This window comes from Balaenoptera physalus (genome assembly GCF_965194825.1).
Source record: "Balaenoptera physalus genome assembly, chromosome: 7".
Classification (NCBI taxonomy): domain Eukaryota; kingdom Metazoa; phylum Chordata; class Mammalia; order Artiodactyla; family Balaenopteridae; genus Balaenoptera; species Balaenoptera physalus.
In genome coordinates, this window is record NC_138886.1 from 114357546 (window position 1) to 114384640 (window position 27095).

At 43.6% G+C, this 27095-nt stretch overlaps 1 protein-coding gene across 3 annotated transcripts in view; it reads left to right on the top strand.

Moving 5' to 3' along the window:
• MSRA (methionine sulfoxide reductase A) overlaps positions 1 to 27095 on the top strand; it is a 377340-nt gene that overhangs the window by 119224 nt on the left and 231021 nt on the right. For 2 of the 3 annotated variants that reach the window (XM_082469049.1, XM_082469048.1), the window contains exon 2: positions 26737 to 26805. In XM_082469049.1, coding sequence (XP_082325175.1) covers positions 26737 to 26805 — 69 coding nt within the window. Of the gene's footprint in view, positions 1 to 23723; positions 24366 to 26736; positions 26806 to 27095 lie in introns of those variants that run through there. The other variant, XM_082469050.1, reaches the window with a different exon arrangement.

Genomic DNA, 27095 nt, shown 5'->3' on the forward strand with positions numbered 1-27095 from the left:
CGTACATACTATATTTACTTGTGTACTTTTCTTTTTATTCTTGAATTTTGGTACTTTTTGTTGAAAAGTTTTTTTGAGTTCAGTGAGCTTGCTAGGTGCACATTGCTTTACAATTTTTAGCAACTCCTGCTTTGGGAGAAAATGGTCACATTTTAGTACTTACTCTAATGGCTGTAGAAATAACGGTGTGATGTGATATATCAGCATTGACTTAAAAGTTGCGCGAGTGTATTTGCCCCGTGTTTTGGTGACACGTGCACAATTAGGGAAATTTGAGGTCTTTTTTGGTAACAAAGTTCTCAGCTTATATCTGATATTTGTTGATGAACGTTTTCCAGCAGTAATCTATGAACAGCCCTGAAATTTCTTAAAACCAGTCTTGGGAAGAAGAAAAGCTATGGATACCTTGGATGCATAGTTGAAAGTTCATGTTACCTGCATAGTATCTTCCTCATTTGAGGAGGTCTGTCTATGGCTGAGGTCGATGAGGGTTTTGAAGAACTAGAGGGAGTCTTCTGGGTGCCCAGCTGAGAAAACAGAAATAAAGAGGCAGAGAGACTTCTCCAGAATCACTTAGAACTAGGTCCAGAACCTGGGTCTCCTCACCTCTGGGCCTGTGTCCTTTCCACCACTTCACCCACTTCTTTTATTCCAGAAACATAAACAAATATTTTACATCTGATCACCTCCTAATGAGTACATCTATTCCCGAGACTGGCAAACTTTGTGATTCTATCAGAGCAAGCAATCTTATTTGTAAAGAGGCTGGCTAATTATCCATGACATTCTAACTGTCTGCCTTGTCCTGGAGCTAAGAGTGTGAAAATCACAAGACTCAGGGGTGTATATACTTCCCGATAGGTTTCACTTAGTTTAACACACTCTGACAGTAAAAACGAAATGAATCTTAGCTGTTCAACAACAATAACATTCCAAGCAGGAAAGTAATTTAAAAAAACCTGTTAACTGCATTATTGCTAATTTGGTATCACAGGAACTACCAGAGTTGTAAGTATAGCAATGAAGATATGATAGACATATTTTGTCTAAGAAAAATGAAAAAAACATATATTCACTTTGCATAGACATCGATGACAATAATGGTCATTTTAGTAACTCAGGTTTTGTTTCTTCAGCTGAAATTCAAAGTAACCCAGGTGGATAAGAAGGCTATTATGTTGAAGGATTGGGAGCTCTTGATTTTATCAAGGACTGGAACTAAGTTGAGATACTGCGGGAGGTTTGACTAGGTAAAGAGGTAGGGGAGATGCCTGCTGTCTGAGATTTGAGGAGAGCAGGATGGCACCAGGATCTGTACCCAGTGCTCAGACGTGCTGCCCAGTGAAAAGATTCCTCCATGTAGGCTTCTGTTTCCTGGTAATTCCGCTTTCTGTTTTTAGTAGAAGGACATATCTCTTAGTACTTACCCCTGGTTGCAAGTTTCTGGATGTCCTGTTGATTCAGGGGCATTAGAAAGCGTTAAAATCCCTTCTCCATCGCAAGCTCTGCCTTGGCCATATCCAGTTCACTTTTATGTCTGTGGTGAGTCTGTGCCCCACCCTTTGTCCATTTGTCATGGCTGCCCCCCAGGTCAGCGGTATCTTTGGTTAATTGAAAAAAATATATATTATTTTTAACTCTATAGTATTTTTATTCTATAAAATGATTATTATTTTTTGCCTGTATAGTAATGTGATGATAAGACAGGATCACCATTTATTTTTAAAAATATAGCAACATTTTCAAGTTTGAATCAATCAAATCTTGTAGGAGCTGCAAATGTTTAGATCTGCACACTGAATAGATAGCAAGGACAGAAGCCCAGGTGTTCCACTTCTCTAACTGGGGGACTCTTGGCTCTGGGAGATGGTCTCTTCACCCTTCTGGTAAAGGGATAGGGCTGAGTGGTGTCTGTGGTTACCTTCAGCTCACACAGCCCCTCATTTATAATCACAACGCTCGCTGCATCTGTGCACTTCAGTCATTCTGAAAAGAAAGAAGGTTTTGTCTTGTCTTGGCATATCTATTTTTGTTGAATGGCTGCCTTCTGCCTGGTTCTGGTATGTTTTTGCCTCGCTTTCTTCTGTGTGGACATTCCTGGTTTCTCGTCCAGGCCCGAATATGCCACCCGGCTGATGGGACACATTAGTTAGTAACATGGGTTTGTTAAATCCTGGTTTCTCATACATGAAATGGAGCTGATGCCGACTTTGTGGGTGGACGTGAGATATTGGCGGTAGAGCCCTTGGCACAAGGCCTGGTTCCTAGCCAATGCCTGCCTCGTTCCCTGTCCCCTCCCCCAAGGAAAGGTTTCTCTATGCAGAAATATGAACCCCTAAGTTGTGTACATTTACTTTGCCATGTGTTTGTTTGGTTCATATCAGATACTGTTTGAAATTATTTTGTAGCTTCCTTCTGTTGAATGCATTGAACAAATGGACAGGAAACCAGATGTTTTCAGAAGACATAGGATCAAGAGTTGTGCTAACTTGCTCTGCATGCTTCTTTAACACTTCCAAAAATTGCTGGGTTTTCGAGCCTGTCACATCCCTTCTCTTTAGCTGACTTCCTGAACTCAGTCTCTTGTTTGTGACCTCTACCTTTCCATGCTAGTCTTCCTCTATGGGCTTTGCTATCAAACTCACAGTTAATCCAGTAAATATTTATTGAACAGTAGGTGCTGTCCTAGGTACTGGGGATAAGTGAGAATAAGATGGATAATATCGACACCCCTAATAAACTCCATGCAGATGGGAGGAAGGCAGAACATAAACAGAAAGCAAATATACAATTTCTTACAGTGCTAGTTGTTAACAAAGTAAAATAATGCAGGAGAAGGTATGAGCAGAGAGCAGAGGGGACGCTCCTGTAGAAAGGCTGGTCAGGGAAGGCCTGCCTCTCTCTGTAGAGGTTGGATTTGAGTAGAAACCTGAGTGAAATGAGTGAGTCAAGCAAATATCTGCGGGAAGAATGTTCCTGGAAAGACCTTGTGAGGGTAACAGTCGTGACATGTTCAAAAGACAGCCTGCAGTGTGGCTGGGTAGGAGTGAGCCCTGGGGAGAGGAAATGATGCTGGAAACCAGTCCCGGACAGGTTCCGGGGGGGCTTCAGGCCCAGGTAAAGACTGAAATGTATCCTAGACCTGATGACTAGCCTCCAGAGACTTTGAAGCTGGGGATGATGTGATTGTATTTACGTTTCTTTAAGCTGAGATATAACATTGTGTGAGTTTAAAGTGTACAGTGTGTTGATTTGATATATTATTGTAATTAGCTAACAACTCTATCATGTCACGTAATTATTATTTTGTGGTGAGAACAATTAAAACCTACTCTCTTGGCAACTTTGAAGTTTATAGCACCGTATTGTTGACTGTAATCTCTATACTGAGCGTTAGATCTCCAGGACTTATTTATCTCCTAGTTGCAAGGCTGTACCCTTAAACAACATTTCTCTAATTCCTCCACCCCGAGCCCCTGATAACCACCAGTTCTACTCTCTGTTTTTATGGCTCAGCTTTTTTAGATTTCACATATAAATGATATCAAAATTGTATTTACGTTTAAGACAATTACTGTCTTAGTCAGTTTGGGCTGCTGTAATAAACTACCGTAGACTGGGTGGCTTAAATAACAGACATTTATTCTCCTAGTTCTGGAGGCTGGGAAGTCCAGGATCAGGTGCGGGCAGATTCAGTTCCTGGTGAAGATCTCTTCTTGGCTTACACATAGCCACCTACCTTCTCATTGTATCCTCACATGGAAAAGAGAGAGTAAGCTCTGGACTCTTTTCCTCTTCTTATAAGGACACTAAGCCCATCACCGGGCCCCCACCCTCATGATCTCAGCTAAACCTACTTACCTCCCAAAGGGCCACCTCCAAGTGCCATCGTACTGGGGATTAAGGCTTCAACGTATGAATTTGGCGGGGGTGGGGAACAAACATTCAGTCTATAACAACTACACAGTTTGCTCAGTAGAGTATAGACCGGGTGGGAGAGCCCACAGAGAGGGCAAGAGTGGAATTGGCAGGCGTTTTTCTAGCAGAGGAAATTAGATGAACTAGTTGGGTAGTGACGGAGCTGATGAGATGTGGTCATTAAGCCAGTGGGACTTCCTGATGTCAGATAGAGATGGTCTTTCTAGAGCATCAGTGCCCTGGAGGCCTTGCTTCTCTCCTGTGCGTCATGCTTCTGCATGGGAATGGCCTTTTTTCCGTGCCCATCTATCTTGGTCTGACAACGTGATTGGTGTGCATTTTGTGTGGGTGTGGGTAGGGGAGATTAACGTAAGAAAATACTTTCTCTGCTCCTCAAGATATAGATATGTAGGTGAAATGCAGTGTTGCGGTGGGGAGAGGAGATACAGTTCTCTTGACCCATGACCCCATCTACAACTTCACAGCTCTTTTCTCAGCCCCTACTCCAATTCCAGGTGATCCTTCATATGATGTAGAGAATTCCATAAGAACATCCAAAGTGAGAGGCACAGATGCAGTCTGTCAAGGCCACGGATACAAACAAAGCTATGTGGATTAGTTACCTACTGTTGTGTAATAAATTATCGCCAAATTTAGTAGCTTAGAACAACACACATCTATTATCACACAGTTTCTGTGGGTCGGGAATGTAGATGCAGCTTTGCTGCATCTTCTGCTTCAGGGTCTCTCACAAGGCTGCACTCGAGACATTGGCCAAGATTGAGATCTTGTCTGAAGGCTCAACCAGGGATGAATCTGCCTTCAAGCTCACTTATGTGACGTTCGGCAGGATCCGATTCCTCAAGGGTTGTTGGGCTGAGGGCCTCAGTCCCTTGCTGGATGGAGGCTGCCCTCAGCACTTTGCTGTGTTGGTCTCTCCAGCCTGGCAGCTTGCTTCATCAAAGCATGCAATAGAGAGAGAGTCTTCTAGCAAGATGGAAATCACAGTCTTCTGTAACTTAATCACAGAAATGATATCTCCTCAATGTTGCCGTATTCTGTTAGTTAGAAGCAAGTTACTCAGGGAGAAGGGATTACATAAAGCCGTGAAGACCAAGAGGTGAGGATATTTGGGGGCCATCCTAGAGGCTGCCTGCAACAGCTGTATATTGTGGCTTCACTCAGTATATTAGAGCAGAAAGGACCTTAGAGACCATCCTGGACCCTCCTCATTTTTTATAGGTGAGGAACCTGAAACTCAAAGAGGTGAAAGTGACTTACCCAAGGCCACAGCGACTCCGAGGTAGAGCTGGGACTTCTGACTTTCAACCCAATGAACTATAAGTGGGCTGTATTTAACCTGCCATAAGCTGGCAGATTGTGGCTTTTAAGTTTGCAGTTTCAGCCTCAAGAAGTTTTATCCTTCTGTGCATTTTAAATGCACTGCCACTGCATGGTGACCCCAGGCCTGGATCTGAATGGGATGTAAATGGCCTACCTTGGGCTTTGTTTGAAACTCAAGGCATAGAGGCTCTGCCTAAGCTTACCAGCTTAATTCCTGTGTTTTCTATGCTTTTTCTCCCCTTTACATCAACATGTCTAAACTATATAACATAGTTTAGAGGGAGTCTTTAAAACAACATGCTCCATGATCCAATTAGCCATCTCACCTGTTTTTAACATTTCTCTTATAGTCTCATTTAATGCTGTAGACCATCATGTTGAGAACCCTCAATTCTATAGTTTATCTTGAATCTTAACTCTGTGTTTGCACTTAGCTCTTGAGGCTGCTTGGCTCTCTAAACTTGGCACTGTGTTGGCCCCTTGAGTCTTGGCTGTGAGTGTGTCATTTTAGGCTGTTGTCACACTAGGATGTAGGAGGCGATGGAGACAGGTTAGTTATGCTCGGGACTAGGATTGCATGAGAACTAACAGGAGACACCTGAGGCATGTCACCTGGAACTTACAGGGTGAAACGTGAGTGATCGGTCAGGAAGTGGGAGGTTCAGAAAATGGCTGTGGTGCTCCCTGGGATCTACTGATGAGAGCCAGGATCCTACAATGAAGAAGTCAGAGCAGTGCTTGGGAGTCTACTGAAGCATTAGTCACAGCAGACCAAAAGTCTGGGAGCTCGACACAGCAGCAATCAAGGCAGAAATGGTTTAAAGTACAGAAGTTCAGACTGAGCAAAATAACCATGCTGATGAGCGGAGAGCAAGAGCCAGGCCAATTCATAGCAGGGGTATTTGTCCCTCGGCTTTTTTCCCTTTTCTTTACTTTTTCTTCTTCAGTGGAAGCTCAGACATAGATGTAGAGGCCGTGTGTCTTTTCTGCTAAGTGGAGGGGAGGAAGGTGTGGCATCAGAGGAGGCAAAACTGAGCCTGGTGCTGTTGGAATTGGTAGTGTTATTGGTGTTGGTGTTGGTGGTGATGGTGGTAGAGGTGGTATTGGTGGTGGTGCTGGTGGTGTTGGTGGTGGAGTTGGTGTTGGTGGTGTTGGTGGAGTTTCAGTTTCCTCACTACTCTCTGAAATGATTCCCAACCTCTAGGTCCCACCACTCCCTCCTTAGAGATTTATAGACTCCAAACCTCTTTCCATGAAGTAGAAGGAATCAGTTTCCTGTCCCTGGGAACAGCACACCTTGATAACTACGTTCTCTCTAGATGTGGAAGGTTTGCTTACTATGTTATATTTAGTGAAAATAGCAGAAAAGCCCTTATCTCTTGCCAGGCTGGGATTAAATGGCTTGGTTTACATTGGATTCTAGGGTTTGTTTTTTTTTTAAAATACTTCCCTCCCCTTGCCAGTTCTTTTAGAAACTGGCGAGAAAATCTTTAAAGATGAAGACATATTTAAAGAAGCATTGGGATCCTTAGATCTGTCTGCTGCTTTAAGCTTACCATGTCCATCTTCCCATACGTTTTCACCTGACCCACTTAACAACCTTGGCCAGCAGGTAGAGCAGGCATGGCCCAAATTTGATGGATGAAGAGATCTAGATTCAGAAAAGTTAGGTGATATGTCAAAGGACATACACAGCTGTAGGCCATACAACTCATACTTGTATGCAGCCAAGATTCCTACCTAGGTCTTCCCGCTCCAAATCCCATGCTCAAATCACACAGAAAATAGCCAGAGTTTATCACCCAGCCTATGAACGAAGAGAAAGCAAGGATGAACCAAGGGAAAGACAGTAAATGATGTTGAATAAAACATGAGAGTAATAGTTTGCATACATAGCCTTATGATTTTTATTGCAGGGCTAAGACCTGATTTTTAACTGTTCTTTCCTTGTGCCTTCTGCTTTTTCTAAATATTCCCGACATTTACCATGAAATCCTCTACCTGAAGGCTGCTGTTCTCTTCCGCATGGCCCCTGTTCCCCTCTCATCTCTGGAGATTGGCTGTGCCCTTAGTGAATGGGAATCCCCCTGTGGACAGTTGGTGATTGAGGGGGTACAGCTGGCTGCAAGGGCCGGTTCATCAGAATGCATCATGACCGGGGCCTGCCAGTTATTAGAATTCATTATAAACTATTCAGAGTCCCAGGAATCTCATTTAGTTCTCACTCAGCAGCTGGAACATGCTACCAGCTGTGGATCTAGGGTATCCCCCAAGGACTTTACCTAAGCGTGGGGGGCAAATAGGTCAAATGATCTGACGATGACTGGGTGAGGGTAAAGCAGGAAAGCCTGTTTCTACCTTAGAATAGATGTTTTGCAGATGCCATTGAAGGAATTAATTAGAGCTGTGGGCACAGTTTAGCCCTTGGCCTCTGATGGACCAAGGAACACTCCAGAGTGTCCTTGGAGGTTATTGGAGAGAGGGAACAGAGAAGGGAGAGAAGTAAACAAAGGGAGAGTGAAGAGAGTTGTACATGCTACCTTTTCCATCAAGATCTGGCCCCTGATTGCCTTTTCTGTTTCAGCTGCCGTGACACTTTTCACTGAATCCTAGATGATGGCCTGAACTGACCATTCACTTATTCCTCTGGACCTTTGGGCCCTGTGTTCTCTCAGTTTCAGACATTTCCTTTCTTCCCCCGTCTTGCACTTGTGGAAACCTGCTCTTTCAAGGCTCAACCCCAGCAGGCCAGGTACTTTCATGTGGATTTTCCCCTCACAATTCCAGACATGATTCCCTCTGATTTTTTTCAAGTAAGGAAATTGAAGCTCAGAGGGGTTATGTGACTTGCTCAAAGGCACGGTTCTGGTGGGGAATGGAGTTCTCCGGCCATGGCTTTTCCGCATAATACTGCACTTGTGTCTTACTGGTGCTCCCCTTCTTCTTGATATAATCCTGTACTGGCCCTGACTCAGTGGCGAGGTTAGCCACTTTTGACTTCTGTGCTCCTGGCCCTTCATCATGTAGCCCTTTTCCTGTGTATCTACCTCTTCACTAAAGAAGGGTAAAAACCACGACCTCACATGTGGTCCTCGGGTGCTGTGCCTCTTAGAGCTTTGCTCTAGGGCAAGGGTTGGAAAACTTGCCTATGAAGGTGCGAATGGCAAATATTATAGGGTTTGCAGGCCTTACAGTCTCTGTCACAACTACTCCTCTCTGCTATTGCAGAGTGAAGGCAGCCATAGACAATAAAGAGATGAAGGAGTGTGGTTGTGTGCCAATAAAACTTTATTTAATGACATTCAGTTTTGAATTTCATATAATTTGCACGTGTCACAAAAATTTTTTCTTCTTGATTGTTTTTCAGTCATTAAAAAAATATAAAAACTACTCTTGGTGCATGAGTCACCCAAAAACACGTGGCAGGCTTTGGCTGGCGGGCCTTAGTTTGCCAACTCTTGTTCTAGAACTAATTGGGTAGCAGTTGTTTACATTTTGGTAATATTGTCACTGTGTCGGTTCTCCCGGAAGCACTGACAGTATAAGCCTTTAACTTCAGGTGAAAGGTTTTATCACCTCCTAAAGGGATTTTGGGCAGCTGTGGCTATGATGGTGGTGGGGTGGGAGAGGTGATGCCAGGGGGATACCTGCCTCCACGTAAAAGAAGGCCAGTCCTGCTGTGCGCCTGTGTCTCCTCAGTGAAAATGGTGGGTTTAAATCCTATATGTCGCTTATCTTTGAGCTCGGTATAGAGAAAAAGGTCTTGCTTTGGGTTTTGTAAAAATACCAGGCTTAGATCTTTTTGTGTGAGCTGTCATCAGTCACTGTGATTGTTGATCTTGTAAATTCATGCTTTTTAGTGCTGGCAGAAGGATTGCTTTTGTTTCTGAACAATTTCATGCAGTGTTTCTTTCAATAGGGACTTGCATTGAATTTCAACTTTAGCTATAGTTTTCATCTCAACTGGATTTTCAAGACATGGGCAACTGCCGTTATGCTACAGAGGAGTGCTTTGGAATCCTTTTGGTGTCAAAATAAAAAAAAATCATCACCAAGACCAATGTCAAGTGGCTTCCTCTAGGAGTTCTATGGTTTCGGGTCTTACATTCAAATCTTTAATGCATTTTGAGTTGATTTTTGTGTATGGTGTAAAATAAGGGTCCTGTATCATTCTTTTGCATGTGGCTGTCCAGCTTTTCCAATACCATTTACTGAAGATACTATCCTTTACCTAGTATATATGCCTGACTCCTTTGTTATAAATTATTTGACCACATATGTGTGGGTTTATTTCTGGGCTCTTTATTCTGTTTAATTGACCTATGTGTCTGTTTTTATGCCAATATCATACTGTGTTGATTATTAGAGCTTTTTAATGTAGTTCAAAATCAGGACATGTGATGCCTCCAGCTTTGTTCTTCTTACTCAACATTGCTTTGGTTGTTTAGGGTCTTTTGTGGTTTCCATACAAATTTTAGGATTGTTTATTCTATTTCTGTGAAAAATGCCTTTAGAATTTTGCGAGAATCGCATTGAATCTGTAGATTGCTTTGGGTAGTATGGACATTTTAGCAATATTAATTCTTCCATTTCATGATCATGAAATATCTTTCCATTGATTTGTGTCTTCTTCAGTTTCTTTCATCAATATCTTAAAGTTTTCAGTGTATGGATTTTGTTTTGGCTATTTTAAGTCTTTTGATTTTCCATATAAATTTTAGAATTAACTTGTCAGTTTCTACAAAAGCTTCCTGAGGTTTTCATCAGCATCATGTTGAACTATAGATTAATTTGGGGAGAATCGACATCTTAAGGATACCAAGTCTTTCAATCCACAACCATGGTCTAGTTCTCCATTTATTTAGATATTATTTAATTCTTTCACTGTTTCATGGTACAGGTGTTATACATATTTTGTTAAAAATCTACCTAAGTATTTCATGTTATTAGATGCTATTGTAAATAATATTACTTTTTTCATTCTATTTATTTGTTGCAACTATATAGAAATAGTTTATTTTTGATATTGTCCTAGTATTCTATGATCTTGATAAACTTAATTATTAATACAAAGAAGTTTCTTGATAGATACCTTGGGATTTTTTATTTACACAATCACGTTGTTAGCGTATACAGATAGTTTTTTCTTTTTTTTTCCTTTTGGTATGCTAGGTGTAGGTTGCTTGTAGATATTCTTTATCAAATTCTCTTCCTAGTTTACTGAGAATTTAAAAAAATCATGAATAGGTGCTGAATTGTGTCAAGTGCTTTTTTAGCTTCTGTTGAGATGATCATTTTTTTTCCTGTTTGTTAATATGATGAATTACATTGATTGCATTTTTTTGAATGTTAAAACAACTTTCAATTCCTTGGATGAACCCCATTTGCCATGATTATTATGCTTTTAAAATATAGTCCTGAACTAAATGTTTATTAAACATATTTATTATTTTTGAGCCTATGTTCATAAAGGGAAATTTGTCTGTAGTTTTTTTAATTAAGTTTTTTCATTAATCAATTTATTTATTTATTTAGGCTGCGCCAGGTCTGCCTTGTGGCACACGGGCTTCTCTAGTTTTGGTGTGCGGGCTCTAGAGTGTGTGGGCTCAGTAGTTGTGGCACGTGGGCTTAGTTGCGGTACGTGGGATCTTAGTTCCCTGACCAGGGATCGAACGTGGGCCCCCTGCATTGGGAGCACAGAGTCTTAACCACTGGACCACCTGGGAAGTCCCTGTCCATAGTTTTCTGTGTCTTTGTCTGGTTTTGTTATCAGGGTAATGCTGGATTCATAAAATCAGCTGTGAAAGTTCCCTTCTCCTCTATTTTTTTAAAAATTTTTTAACCATTAAAAAAAAAATTGAAGTATAGTTAATTTACAATGTTCTGTTAGTTTCAGGTGTACCTTCTCCTCTATTTTTGAAGGAATTTACGTAGGATTGGTACTGTCTCTTCCTTAAATGTATCTAGAATTTCCCGGTGAAACTATATGAGCCTGGAGTTTTCTATTTCAGATTTTTCCATTTCTTTTGTCAGTTTTGGTAATTTCTAGCTTTCGAGGTATGTTACTAATTTATTGCCTCTTAGCTCTGAATACATCATTCTGAATATACTCTGTGATAAACAAAGGAATTTCTGTAGTATTTTTCCTTTACTGTGAGCATGGTGTTAAGCTGTTTCAGTAGAGGGCGCTGGGGAGACTTTGTGGAAGGAGGGAGCCTCTCCTTCTGTTTCTGGTGTGGCCTGGGTTGGCGGGCTGTGTGTGTGGGCCTCTAGTGGCGCCTGCCTCAGCCACCGGCCCAGAACTCAGTCCCTCTGTGACTTTATAGTCTTGGCCTGGTGATAACTTTTCTGCAGCCCTCTTGACAAGGAAACCAGAGCCTCTGTGCTGTCCACGTGCTCTGAGTCCCTGCAGATGATCTGAGGCTCCTGCGTGCCCAGGATCCCATTGTGCACTCACGCCGCTGGGTTCTGATTGCTTACATTCTGAAAGGTAGCCTGCTGTTTGCCCTGTATCTCCAGATAAGCTCTGGCCTACAAACCCGTGAACTTCTCTGCTATCCAGTGTCTTAACTGCACCTTCTCCAAGGAAGTTTGAATCCTTCCAAGTCTGTCCTTCCTTAGGTATGTTCAGTCCTCAGGTAGATTATATAGTTACTTTTTAATTATGGTTAATTATGGTTAATATTCTCTATGTTAGACTTCCACTGTTTGACCTACTATGTGGTTTCCATCTCCTGATTGGACCCAGGCCGCTACACAGGAATTTCTTGTAAGCACTACTTGGGTTGAGACTTTTTGTGATCTGTGGATTTTGTCCTCATTTCAAGAAGGGTAGGAGATATTGCTATGTATTCAACTGGTATTTTTCCTCCTCCCCTCACTCACCCCACCCGCCATGTGCTTTAATCTGAGATTTAACTAAAGTGACGGGGTGGGGGAGACCAAGTGTGTGGTGAGTAATATTTCTGGAAGAACTGAAATTCAACAAACAATGAGCCAGGAACACGGTTTCCTATGTCACTGAAATGACTAGCTCAAGCTTGACCCTTCCCGTGTCTCATGGTGGTTAGCAGAGATGTTTGGAATTTCTTTTTTTTTTTTTTTTTTTAAGTTTTTGGCTGCACCACACAGCACGTGGGATCCTAGTTCCCCAACCAGGGATTGAACCCGCACCGCCTGCATTGGAAGCGTGGAGTCTTAACCACTGGACCGCCAGGGAAGTCCCTGGAATTTCTTAATGCACAGTAAGGATCCTTCTATTTTGCTGCTTGGAATAGAGGTACTATGACCTTAAACTGCTATGGATGAAGTGTCCAAGGCTAATTAAAAACCAGGTTTAATATCAGCAACAATTTTCATTTTTAGCTTTTATTTTGATTCCCATAGAAAAGGGGAAAAACTGTGTTTCTTATAGATACCACTATGGGTAAAAATAATCCAGCTGTCTTCTTACTTCCATCTAGTCAAAGAAAAAAGCCCCCCAACTCAAGCAAATAACCAATCAAACAACCAAGCAAACAACCAAGCAAAACCCCATCAAAATACAGAAGATTTTCTCCATTGCAGTTAAGGCCTTTGGCATGAATTTCACTTTAGCTTCCCTGGGAATTTTGGAAAAACATTTTTTTTCATTGTTTTTTTAAGCCCTGTGAGGCAAAGGTATAACTTCCCCAAACAAAACAGCAGGAAAAGCAACTAACAATCCTCTGGATGATGTAAACGAACAAAAATTGCCTGAATTATTGCAGAAGTGCTGAAAGCCTTATTCTGGTATTTTATACACTATTCCTAGACTTTAGTGGTTTAGGAACGCCTGTTTTAGCAATCCCAGCACACTGGAGAACAAGTTGGTGGAAAACTAAAACTACATAGAGGTTAGTCTCCAAGTTAGAAATGGGTCACCTTCCAGGGCTTGATTTGTAAAGCAGTTAGACTGGAAATGCCTTTTTCCTTTATAAAGGTGAAAGTTCTATATAGCTTTATAAAAGACGGCTTGAGTTCCTGCCGTATAATCAGTAGTTGTCCTTTGCTAAAACTTACATTATTTCCCCTTTATTAGAACATGTTATTAGTTATCTACTGCTATATAATCAATTATCCCCAAAGGTAGCAGCTTAAAAGAACAATCATTTATTATCTCACAGTGTTTTTGGGGGGGGGGCTGGTGGGTAGGGAATCGGGGTGTGGCTTAGCTGGGTGGCCCTGAAGCCGGGCCCCATGAAGCTGGAATCAAGATGTCAGCTGTGTTGCGTCTTCTGAAGACTCAACTTCAGGAGGATCTGTGCTCTAGCTCGCTGAGGCCTGCCAACAAGTGAGCTTGAGAGCAGTCCTTTCCCAGTTGAGCCTTCAGATGAGACTACAGCCCCAGCCAGCACCTTGATTCCAACTTGTAGGAGACCCTGAGCCAGAACTACCCAGCTTTACATCCTCAGCTGTGATGAGACCACTGAATTTAAATTGTACTTAGCATTTGAGCAGTGAGATTTCCTCCTCTTTTGGGAGAAAAAAAGTCTCCTTTCTACAGTGATGAATAAAGTGGAGATTTCTTTCTATGGTCAAGTTAGTAGCTGGACAGGTTGGGGAAGTAGGGAAATGTTTTCTTTTGTCCAGATGTAGCTTACAGCCAGCTTGGCTGGTGTGAAAGCGTGTGTTCTTAGTGTTGTAGGGTAGAACTTACAATATATTTTCGCGCTGAGACAGTATCTCATAAACGGTGGTTAGAATCCTAGAAAGAGTTATATTTGAGACTCATTATAGGTTGAGTAGGCCCTTGTGGGCTAGCTCACCACCATTTATAACAGCATGTTCATGAGAAAATGGATTCTATATCCCAGATGTCCATCTCTTAAACATGCTTTTGAAATGTGACTCATTTTAAAGTTGGGGACTTGCCTGTATTTCATTAGCTCCTCTCCAGCTACCTTCCACACAATAGTTTACATTTTGAGCTATCAGCCTTTTGGGAAGATAAAGTGGCAGAAAATAGAGATGACTATAATTTACTCTTAGCACTAAGAGGCTGGCAGACCTATCAAGGCATAATTTTACTCAAAATCAGGTTTTCTGCAGGGCCTGCACTGAAGTCCCTTTATAGTTGAGTTATACCAGGTCACAGTCGTCCCCTTTTGTAGAATTCTAGGGTCTTAATCAGGTCCCTCCACAATCACTCGATAAGATTTAGTACATGAGAATGTACTAAAATGAGAAATATTCTTGGCCTGCTTTATATCCCCACCACCCCCAGCCCATATCTCTACGAAGCTGATGGCCTTCCAGCTGGGAGAGCCCATCATTCAGGCCCTGGGTGGGCTCAGTGGAAGGCTGCTTGCCTTGGCCTCCCACGTGCTTGATATTTTCAGACACGACTCTCATTTTATTCAGCAATGCTCCAGTCAGTCATTAGAGAATTCATCTCGGAATCAGCCCATCACTTGAATATCCAAGGATATGCTTGAGCCCATATTCAAGGAAGATTACCCAATAGGCTGTGCTCTGCCCTCTCTAGTCCCTGTCCCTTCATTAAGTCAGGTGACCAAAAGCATGTTTGAATAGCCACCCTGTCTCCACCGAGCTTCCCTGAGTTAAGATGTTCAGTTTTATGTCACTCTTTCGTGGTGGACAAGTATAGAAAACATCATAAAATGACTTTCTGTGTCATTTGTAGAACTGTACTTGAAGATTTTGTCCATCATATTTCCTAATATGAATATGCACTGGGTTGTCAGATGTCCCTTAATCAGCCATGTGACCAAACCTGCTCTCTCAGGACGCCAGTCCTTGGGGGACATTTTCAAAGTGGACGAGCTACCTGTGCTGTTGCTCTAGTAAGAGCCGGATTCAAGAAAATTTCACTGGCTTTTTGGAAATCAGTGGAAGGTTTCATAGTAAAAACTTGATTTATCTTCTTTTTTGAGGGAAATATAGAATGTTTCAACCGCTTTTAAAATTATGAATGGTGAGCATAATTCCTGTTCAGTAAATCTAAAATAGATTTTCAAATATCCTTTTCTTCTGTTGTGGAGAAAAATTACAAGGGAGAGAGAAACAGAAAGGATGAGAGACAGGAGGGACAGAGAAATAATTAAAATACATACCAAATTCCAGAAAGGCAAAGTACTGCTGATGTACCAGTCTGCTTTCCTCCCTCCCTCCCTCCCTGCTTTCTTCCCTTCCTCCCTCCCTTTATCTTTCTCTCTCTGCCTCCATCCCTCCCTCCTCCCCTCCCTATCTCTTCTTTCCTGTAAAGTAAAGTCAAACCTAGAAATACCTTTTATTTTTAGGTAAATAATATTTTAATACCATCTAAAATTTGTAATGGTTGATCCTCTTAAAATCCTTTTCCTTTTGAAAGGAGGACAATTAACATACTGCTTGGAGAAGGCAGATCAATTTCAGAGAGGAAATGGAGTGATAACTCTATCTTGAGGCCTTTTAAGATACTATGAACTACCCAGAATTTTAAAGCCTGGTAGCAGTTCTGCTGCTTTGAGATACAAGTGGAATCATCTTGGGTGTTTGTCCTGAGCCTGGATAAAATGTAAGCATCAGGCTGATCTGAGCCCAGGGGCTGCTTGCCCGCCACTGGCCACTCCTGCGTCTCAGCAATGCCCTCAGCCCTGGGAAGAGGCTCTCAGGCTGCAGGGGTAATCACGGGGTAGCAAAGACTGGGGACATTTAAAATGTTTTTTATTTCTATTTTCAAGAAAGTAATGCATCACATGGAACAAAATTCAAAAGGTAAAAATAGAATATTAAAAAAAGAAATTGTAGCATATTACACACATTATCTTGCCTGTTGATTTTTTCCCCCAATTAACAATGCATCTTGTAGATAGTTCTATGTCTTTACCTGTAGAGTTACCTCATTCTTTATAATGGTGCATATTGTTCCACATTATAGACTATTTTGTGTAAAAGGTTGGTGCCAGTCTCTTTACAAACAATCCTGAAATGACTGTCTTGGCACATGAACAAAATGTATTGTAGGAGCTAATCGGTGATGAACCTTGTTAGTGGTCAGTGTTAATGTTCCACCTCCTTATCAATATTTTATTCCCCTCAGACTCTTCTGTCTCTTTCTCCTTACCACCACCAACAGTAATAACTTAATAAATTGAAAATGTATTGATTTAGATGGAAGCCAAATTGACATCCATGTTTATATCCATGACTGTTCCTCTTTCTTTCTAATTAAAGTCCCGTATTTAGCTGTATCTCCTTCATTTCTAATGTCAAAAGATAATTGAGACAAGTTCCCTGTAAGGCTCGTAACAACATATTCCATTTTTGATTAGGAGCTTCCACTTAGAAATAAAGTCATAATTCGTTTTCATGAAAGAACAGTCACGGAAAGCAGATAGGTCTGGCCTTAACCCTGGTGCCGGCCTGCGTGGTGTGCTGAGGAGGATCTTGTGGGGGGAAAGACTGGTGTTGGTCTGGGACAGATTGCAAGGGGAGGTCTGGCCCGTCAGGCTCAGCTGAGCAGAGGACCCGGTCATTTATCACTGTCACGGGGGTGGAGACGGGGGTAGGGGAGTCACTGGACCATTCCTGCCCATTGGCGGCCTGACAGCAGACGCGCTTCACTCAACCTCCAGGCAGATGCTGTGCCATCAAGGGGCTCCTTCCTGCTGGAGGCCGCTGACCCGGTCACAAGGAAGGAGGAAGCAGACCACTGCTTGCTACGGCGCTTTGCTCAAGCCCTGCGCCGCTTCCTCTCAGGGTGTGTATACAGTGTGTGTAAGAGCGTCATCAGCGGTCTTAGAGGCATACACGGAGGCTCCAAAGTGTTACTAGACGCTGATGATGGGATGAGAGCGTACCTCTGTGGGGCTCATGCTTTAATTACATTTCCAGGACTTGGCTGCTCTGCACAGCGCTGGTCATTTTCATGCGGGCAAACGCTGTCGTAGACGTGGAGGGGACTAAAGCAGCGCAAGCCAGGACACCAAGTCTTTGAAGGGCAACGGTTTTTACAACAATACTAAAAAGTATGATCTCTGTGTGATCCTTTATAGATACATTTAACATTCATCTTCAAGATCTAAAATATGTTTTAGGATCAATAGGAAACGTACCTTAGAAATCATTTTGGTGTACAGCCACCTTTATTTATTTACTTATTTATTTATTTTCGGCTATGCTGGGTCTTTGTTGCTGCGCGCAGGCTTTCTCTAGTTGCGGCGAGCAGGGGCTACTCTTCGTTGCAGTGTGCGGGCTTCTCATTGCGGTGGCTTCTCTTGTTGCGGAGCACGGGCTCTAGGCGCGCGGGCTTCAGTAGTTGTGGCATGCGGGCTCTAGAGCCGCAGGCTCAGTAGTTGTGGCGCACGGGCTTAGTTGCTCGGCGGCATGTGGGATCTTCCCGGACCAGGGCTCTAACCCGTGTCCCCTGCACTGGAAAGCGGATTCTTAACCACTGCACCACCAGGGAAGTCCCTACAGCCACAGTTTTTAACACAACTGTTTTCAACACTGTTATTCACGGAGATGTCACATTCATCAAGCTGACATGTGGATTTTAATCCTTCAAGTAACCTTATTTTAAATGGAATTTCTCGTCTCAAGATTGTCTAATTCTGGTAGTCATTAGGAATTACATGTGTTAAGAGGAGGCAGGGAGATTTCATAAAAGTCAGGTGGAAATTTTTCCATCAATTAATATTATATACTTATCACAGATGCCTAAATTAGACATGGTTCTTAAATGTGGTAATTAATAACAGTATTACACGAGTGAAAATGGAATTCTTCTAAAAATGAAATGAATGATGACGGAATGCTTTTCTTGGGATAATGCAGCGTGAATCGGGAACTCATGCTCGTCCGATAATCATGGGGTAACAGGATGTGTTAAAGAGCTGTAGGCAGTGCCGCTAACACAGGAGCCTCCGTAGGTGTACCTGGTCAGCAGCTCTGACAAGTGGGGCAGGCGCATTGCTGGTCAGTGAAGGATGAAGAGAAGGCAGGCGCTGTCTTACTATCTTACTGTATGACCGACAGTAAGCCCGGTGCCTGGCACATAAGCGATGTTCAGTCATTGTTTTCTGAACTGTGATGTTAGTTGGATGGCATATGGATCCCTGTGCCTGGACTTGCTGGAGCAGCTATGTCCCCCCAAGTCCCTCTGTCAGCCTTCTTTCCTCCTTCCCCCACACGCCTGCCTATGGGTTCATAAGCTCCAGAGCCCTGCGCACCTCGGCAACAGTGCCCTCGTCGGGGGATTTAATAGGGCAGTGATGCAGCTGGGTCGAGTTGGTCCTGAAGTCCCTGAGCGTCTCCAGAGCTCTTCACCCAGGGGGCCTTGTGTTAAGGAACAAGCGAGAGTTCAAGGTACTCAAAACCCTGGAAAGAAAAGGGTCCTTATGCGACCAAGCAGGAAGTGATCTGCTCATCGGTTTTTCTCACTTAAGAGAGTTTCAGTGGTTTCTCTTGCTCTGTCTCCTTTCAAAGAAAACAGAGGAATGGGACTCAAAGGAAAACGTTTAGATTTGTACAACTTGAAAATATACCTAATAGGATCTAGATTTCTTCTTTTTTCTTGCTATTCTCCACTTAACTCTATATTATTACTATTTCCTGATGCCGTGGAAGAAACCTTTTTATGATCATACTTTTAAAATTATGAGGTAATATTGCATCTGAGGACTGTGCCACAATTTACTTCATTATCTCCCTTTTGTTGGGCCATATAGGGTTTTTACGGATTTTCACTATTATAAACAATTTTGCTATAAACATCTTTGGAAACCTTTGCCTCCCTTCTGATTATTTCCCAAGGTAGAAATAATTTAAAAGCTTTTGACATTCTTGATGCATATTGCCAGACTACTTTCCAAATAGATTGTAGCATTCCCACTTCCATGAACAGTATATGAGAAAGCCCATGTCTCTACACCCTCATTGGTACTTGGCGTTGGTTTTGTAATTTTGCCATTTTCACGAATTAAAAATAGTATCTCATTGTGTGGTTGAGCATCTACTCATGTATGTGTTTGTTATTGATATATTTAATTTAAAAAAATTTTTTTTATTTTTTTGATATATTTAATTTTTTATGTGTAGTCTGTCTTCCTAGCATTCTCCACTTTCTCTCTGGCCGTGGAATCACTGTCTTTTACAGAATCATGGAAGCCTGCCTGGGAACGTACAGAAATAATTCTGACACTGGTTTCTAGGGCATCTGGTCTACCTCCTGCCCTCTCATTGTGGGCATCCCTGTGGTCACTCTCCTTTACTCTCCTTTGCCGTCTTGTGGGGACACAGCAGGATCATTCTGGTCCAGTTTTTCTTAGGAACAGGAAAGGGCTGGTGTCTGAGGCCTTGTGCACTTGGCGTTGCTGTCCCGGGTTTAGAGTCACACTCGTGGTCTTGTGCCCTGAGCAGACCTCAGAAAACACAGCAGGCACATCACAGAAAGTAAAAATGTCCTCTGCTTGCACAATGCTTTATTTTTAAAACACGCTCTCATCCTCAGCTCACTCTTCTGGCCAGAAATCTCCTCTTAGGCTTTCTCTCAATAATTTTGTTGATCAGATGGATCTCCTTGAGTGTAGGGTCTATGGAGTTTATCTTTCTTCCCACAGCAGCTGGTACCTGGCACGTACTAAACACGTAACTGCTAGTGGGTCTGAGCCGGAAGCGCCACCGTTTGGAGCTGATGCCTCACCAAACGTGTCCTCACTGGGGCTGAGCCCAGCCTTGCTCTGCCCTGTCCTGCCCCGTCAGTGTGCCGTTCGGGCTCTGCTGCAGGGGGACCCCGGAGGCGCAGGGCTGCCTGAGCCCGAGGAATCACCACCTTCACTGGCCAAGAGCCGGTCTTCAGTTTGTTGTTCCTGGAGCAAAGGGAAAAGGCATTAACTGGAGGAAGGACAGCGGCTGGGGCATAAGGATAAAATCCTCAATGACAGGTGAATTTTTGTTTCCGTGCTACAATCTAAGATGTTCTCATCTGATCTTCCTGCCTTTTCCATCACGTGTTTTTTGCTTTTAGGGCGGCTCCCACTTAGATACACAGTCACCGGTCACCATGGGAGGCAGACAGTGCGGGCTGGCCCTGCTCTCCCCCTGCAGCTCTGCGGGAGCGCTCGCCTCTGGGTGTTCCCAGCAGGGGGCACCTTCGTCTCACTCCCGCCATTGCCTTTGCTGGGGGTGCCTCTCCAGCCGCTCCTAGCCACGACTCCCCCTGCCTCTAGTCGCCTGCCTCACCAATCGGTAGGAAGGACTCCAGCTTCCTTGGACACAGGATGGGTGGAGAGCAGAGGTCGGCCCTCCCCGTAACTTGCCCACCGCCATGGAACTTCCCCCCTCCCCCTCCTCACATACAGAGTACACCCTGGATTAACATTCACCTTAAAACCCCATAGCCAAAGTAACAGGCGCTGTAAGGAACAAAAATATGGTAGAAGCGCAGTGCCTCTGGGCAGAGGGGGCCGGAAGCATCATCACCTGACCTCTCCCAGTGCACCTGCCCTGCATCTGGGTGACGGGGCTTCAGCTGCATCCTCGGGACTCCTGGTGCCCTTTCTTTGCAAATCAGCGGTCATCAGTTCATCCTTACAGCGCTGCGAAGGGCACCTTGGCAGGACCGGGGCCCAGGAGCTTAGTCAGTGTGATCAAAGGACCCTCTGCTGGAGACAGAGCCTCGGCCAAGGCTCGGGCTTGTGGGCCAGATAGGAACCCGCCTTAGTTCCAGTCTGACTTGTCCTTGAGACACCAGGGATTTGGGATCTAGAGAAAGAGCCACAAGGAAACAGACAAGGGGAGGGGCTGTGAGACCATGTTTGGTTTTGGGGCCTGACAGATCTGTGTTACCTTATTCGTGAAATAAATGCACTCTTACTCCAGCCCCAGACTGAACCTAATCGCCACCGATGAGCTTCATGGCGGCGTGAATGACTGGTAGTAACACAGGACGAGTATGCGTTGGGTTTTGTGGGGTGACTAACACGACGGGGGGGCAGGCACCACTAGATGGTCTGCAGCTCTGAGGCTTCAATCCGATATACAGCTTTTCCAGTCCTGGGATGATTCTGTGCCCAGCAGTGGACCCGGACTCCCAGGACAGCAGCAGCAGTTCCTGGGCTCTCCAATTAGGTGGTGTTGCCATGGTCACCCAGACTGGAGGGGCTTGGCCCTACAGGAGAATCCTGAGGATCTGGGGGCCCACCCTCCAGTCCCCCACTTCCCTGCCATTTACCTGTAAGTCCCCCCGACAACCTTACCCAGAAGATAGGAATTTTAGCTCTCAGCTTGAGCACAGGACGTGGTGCTAATCACCGGTTGGTTTATGTCTGCATTTGCGTTACTGCAGATGCATTATTGAACTGTTTTACTGTATTTTTCTGAAGGAAGAAAACAGTCATAAAGTCTGAAGTGCATTAGATATTCATAAAACAAAACAAAACAAAACAAGAAACAGCGTCAGCATCATCTTCTAAAGCTTTTGAAGTGCCCCCCAAATCCCCTTCAAAGTCACTCTGATAGTTGACTTTGACCCAATCGTGCTCTAATTAACCTCGCTGCTCCTCGAGCACTGGGCTTTCAAGATAAATGGAAATCTGTTCCTCGTCCTCACATGCCCTTGACTGAGGACACGTCATGGCCATCAGTAGAGGTTGTCCTCCTGGAGCGTGGGGCTTTAGAACATGCTCGCACGGAGCCCAGCCAGCCAGATGGGAGGCATCCAGCCTGCTGTGGCCAGGCAGCAGCTGTCCCTGTCACAGACCCCCTCCTGTTTCCATGTCATGCTCTGCTGGTAATCAATAGTTAGTGCCCAATCAATGAGTGACTTTTCTGTTTAGTCAGTTTGATTGTTTCTGTGGTGAAATGTGCCACCAATTTTGAAAAAAAAAAATTACAAATGCTGATTAGGTTCCCAGGTGAGTCTCCCCACCCCCAGTCTTATTTGACCTTTAGAATATGTTTGAAGGGTCTCTGGTTCTTTGGCCCCCAAGTCCTGTACTTGCCTCAGCAGAGTTTCAATGGGAAAATGCCCTCGGTTTGCAGGACTAGCACTGCCATTGCTTGGTTTTTAACAACTCCCCGTTCTTTCCTCATGGAATGGAAGGTAGCACTCAGATTTCCCTCCATTCTTTTATCCGTAAAGCTGTATAGAGTTTTGGAGATATTCAAAGCGTCTTTTTAAAAATTGCAATGTATTATGTAGAAATGAGAAAGAAAATGGCTTTTCTTTGTACCATCTTTCTGTTTTATTCACTTAGACCAGGAATAACAAAGTGATTTCATCACACATGCCCCCCCGAAGGAATAAGAGACCCTGTGGGGTGCTAAGTTGAGAAAAGATTTTGTGGTCATATTTGGGGATCATGAAAGTCTGCTGTGATTGATTAATGATGTCTGCCACGGGCATGAAAGTGGAGGAGAAGTAACTATGTGCCATGTATTTGTCATTCCTGACTCAGATCTTGTGAAAAACAAAGTTCACATGTAGATGGTAATACTAGCCTAACAGTTAAGTAATGTGTACTGCATGCCAGGCACTGTTCTAAGTGCTTTACATATATTAACTCATTTGATTCTCAGAGCAACCCACAAAGTAGGTACAAATGAGGAAACCCTTACAAATGAGGAAACGGAGGCACAACGAGGCTAAGTTGCTAAGCCAAGGTCGTACAGCTAGGAAGTGGAAGGGCAGAGATTCAGGGTCAGGCAGTTTTGTTCCTTAGCCCTGGATACTGTGCTGTCTCTCCTTGGCTAATGCTGTGTCTTTGCTGTCCAGGGACTGATGTAAGGCTCAGCTGTGGTTCAGGAGAAAATACAAAATCAAGTTAACCGGGCTTGTTATCTTTGGGCCTCAGGCTCTAGAATGAAAGATAAGACAGAGTCCCGGGGAACTTTGGCACTGAGGAGAGAGTTGCATGTGAATCCTCCTTCCTCTCTGGGTAGCATTTCCAGTCTTTCCACATCCATTTTCTCAGATGAGAGTAGGTGGATGGGAAGGGAAGAGGAGTGGCGTTTAAGGACTAGAACAGAGGAGTTCCTTGATCTCCAGGCCACCTGGCTGGGGAGACTCTGAGTGGCCATTTTCAATGATCATTTTTGTGTGAGGGACACATGTACATATAAAGAGAGATATATGTTTAGCGTATCAAATAATATATCTTTCATAATGGCTGAAGAGAGACTTTTTATTAGTTTGTTTTCCTTCGTTAATTTAGCAACTATTTATTGAACACCTATGCTGGGTCCCACAGTGTGCTGCAATTGTGGAAACAGTGAACCAATATGAGCCCTGCCTTCTCTGAGCTTGTAGTCTACTTGCTGGAATAATGACTAAGTGTAAGGTGCAGCTCTGACTATAGTAGAGGTAATGAGGGACTGAGGTGGCCAGACCAAGTGGGTTTTTGAAGCTGCATTAAAGAGTTCTGACTTTAGCCTAAGAGTGGGAAGCCATGGAAAGTGGGGGAGAGGGTCGGGGACTTTGTGTTATATAATCAGAGTTAGACATATATACACTACCAAATGTAAAATAGATACCTAGTGGGAAGCAGCTGCATAGCACAGGGAGATCAGCTCGGTGCTTTGTGACCACCTAGAGGGGTGGGATAGGGAGGGTGGGAGGGAGATGCAAGAGGGAAGAGATATGGGAACATATGTATATGTATAACTGATTCACTTTGTTATAAAGCAGAAACTAACACACCATTGTAAAGCAATTATACTCCATAAAGATGTTTAAAAAAAAAAAAACTACTTAAAAAAAAAAAAGATAATTGTGGCGACACTGAGAAGAATGAATTAGAAACGGGATGTGGAAGAGCTAGAGGCGCTTGTAGGGGTCCAGGCAAAGAGGCCGTAAGAGTTGGGACTAGGGTGGTTTGGACGGTGAAGGGAAGAAGTGGAAGGATTCTAAAGGTATCTGGAAGGCAAAATTAGCCAGATTTGGTGATAGATTAGATATGGGTAGCGAGGGAGAGAGAATGGGCAAGGATGCCTAGAAGGTAGGAGGATGGTGGTCCTATTCCCAGAGGTAGGGATGCTGGAAGAGGGTCAGGTTTGCAGTGGAAGGATATTCTGCTGCATTGGAGGTGCTTTTGAGCCGTCCCAGAGGAGATGTCAAATAGGCCACACTCTTTATGGCAAGTGTGTAGTGTTTCGACTGGACTATACATAAGTCCTGACGGACCGTCCTGGGAAACTAAGTACTGCAGAAAAAATGTTAGAAATCTGTAATTTTGTTGACTTTAAAAATCCAAACATATTTTCATCTAGGAAGTAAGAATCTGACAATGACAAAGACAATTGATAGAGATAAATATCTTGCATAATCTTCCTAGTTATTTTTGTTTTTGCATATTTCTCTGCCAGTCTTTTCCCATAAGCATTCATATTTTTGTTAGTTGTTATTATAGTCTACATTCAGCGTGTAATAGGATTGTTTTCACTTACTGTTATCCCAAATATTTTTTCACATTTCAATATATCTCTCAAATTCTCTATTTAAAATGTTGCATGATATTCCATGCTTGTGATAAATCATGAATTATAATTTTCTAAGCTATTTCTCTGTTTCTGGATATTTAGTTGCTTTAAAGATTTCTTTATTACCAGTAATACTTTAATAAATATTTTTATGTCTACCACCTTTTTTTTTTTTTCTCTTGCATTTTTCCTTAGATTAAATTTTTATGAGCGGGATTAGTGGGTTAGAGTTTGAAAGGGTTTACACCTCTTGATATGTGTAAAGGCAAACGTTTTAAAACCTCCGACAGGGGCTTCGGGGTCCTAACTGTAGAACAGAGCTGTGGCCTCCACGTGGAGCCCCGTCACGTTCCTTTGGATTCAGTAACCAGTGGTCCTAACCATACGTGAGCACTGGCCAAGGCCCCAGGGCCACCTGTGACCTCTTGCATCTGCTGGTGGTGCCAGTTAGAGCCTCGAGGCTGTGAGGCTTGTTCTCTGATTCAGCCTGGCTCCTCGCCTTCTCCCAGCTATTCTGTTCTTCAGGTAGTGCCACCATCCCTCAAGAATCCGGGGAAGCCGCTGAACTGACAGTATCCTGAAGGGATCGTCTAGCTAGGCTGAACCTCGTAAGCCTTCAGGTTCTAACATACTTGCAGTGGTGCTGCGGAGGCTGCCTAGGGTTCCCATGGATTTGGGTGGGGTTCCCAAGACCTTCCATGACCTGGTGCCTGCCTACCAATCCATCCTGAAGCGCCATTGCTTCTCAACATGTCTCCTCTGCTGCGCCCAGACTAGACTCTGGTCTGGCCCAGGATGCTGCCTTGGTTGCATCTCCTCCTGGCTCTCACTCGAGTTGCTCCCTCACCCTCTGCCTTTCCAAACCCTGCTCCTCCTTTTAGACTCGACACTAGTTGCAATTCCTCTAGACCCTGGCTCTGCCTTGCAGCTTGCTGTCCCTCTGCTGCAAACTCTTACAGAACCTTTAGTCCCCACTCCAGGACTTAGCACACAATGGTAAGCTTTCCGGTAAAGTTCGCTCTTGAAATTTTTTACCTCTTGAAGATAATTGTACACTCCTCGAGGGCAAGGACCATGTCAGTCTTCCCCTCTAAACGCCTCAGAGCCTAGCTTTGGTGCTGAGCCCTGTGCCAGAGCTCAATAAATCGAATGTGACCCATGAAATCAAAATATAAGTGCACCATGATGCAGTGTCAAAGTGTTTCAGCCATTCTTTTCTGATGTATTTTCAACATAAATGCCCATATTCAGACATTCCTGAGGATCTTCTTAGACTACTCGTAGATGGACCATGCTCAGGTCTTCTCTATCTGGTTGCAGTTTGGGGGTTATAAAAATAAGTTAATGTTGGAAAACCATAAGCTGGTCACTTTTTATTTCGAAGTCCTTGATAATGCACTCGGTGGGAAGGATGATTGGTGGAGGTGACGAGGCTGGATGACGAGTAGTAAGAAGCACTGGAATGAAAGGCTGTCTGGTCTTTAAAAGGCAAGCGTCTCTGGCCCCTGGAACAGTGCTTGACTTGTGAAAGGATGTCTTCTGCTATTCCCGTTCTTGAAAAATTGGTCCCAGGCTTACCCTGCTGTCTTTACAGCTCACTTTACTTCTGATCATCAGGAGTCCTCAGGGAAAGCCACCTCAGTGCGCCCTGGAGTCCCAAGCCCTCCTTGTTCTCCAGGGCACGGCCCGGCACACAGGGGACCCTCTGGCCGGGAGTCAGGAGCTTCCAGGCTGGGCTGGCTCTGCTGCCCCCCCCTCCACCCCGCTGCACGGCTCTGCACGTGCTTGGGTCTGGGCGCGCTCACTTGTAAAATGACATGCCTGAATCAGGCCATCTCTAGGCTCCTTTGTAACTGAGATTAAAAACAAAATAGTTGAAACTCTCTTAAGAGGGTGAGCTTGGGTACCGTTGCTAACTAAACATGAGAACTAGGCTCTCTGACACATTTAATGACATGTGTTAGTATGTGTGTAGAACTTTACACTTAACTTGCATTTCTTTCTTTCTTTCTCTTCTTTTTTTTTTTTTTCTAGCCAAACATCATGTCAATGGCAACAGAACAGTTGAACCTTTCCCAGAGGGAACACAGATGGCTGTATTTGGTAAGATAACAACTCTGAAAGAAAACCCAAATTGTGTGCAAAGCCTAGTGCCAAGTTTCTGAGTTTAGCAAGTGTCCTCAGGGCTTCAAAATCTGGGCTCTTCTAGATATTTACAAGTCTTTGCAGCCAAAAAACTATCAAGTTCTTAGTATATCTGGGATCAGAAAAGCTCATTCTATAGAATTTAGTATGCTTTCCTTTCTCACTTTGCAAATCAAATATCAAACTGTGTATTTACTATTTCTTATGTCCACACTGTGAATTAACCTGATAATTTAGGAGTTGAGTTT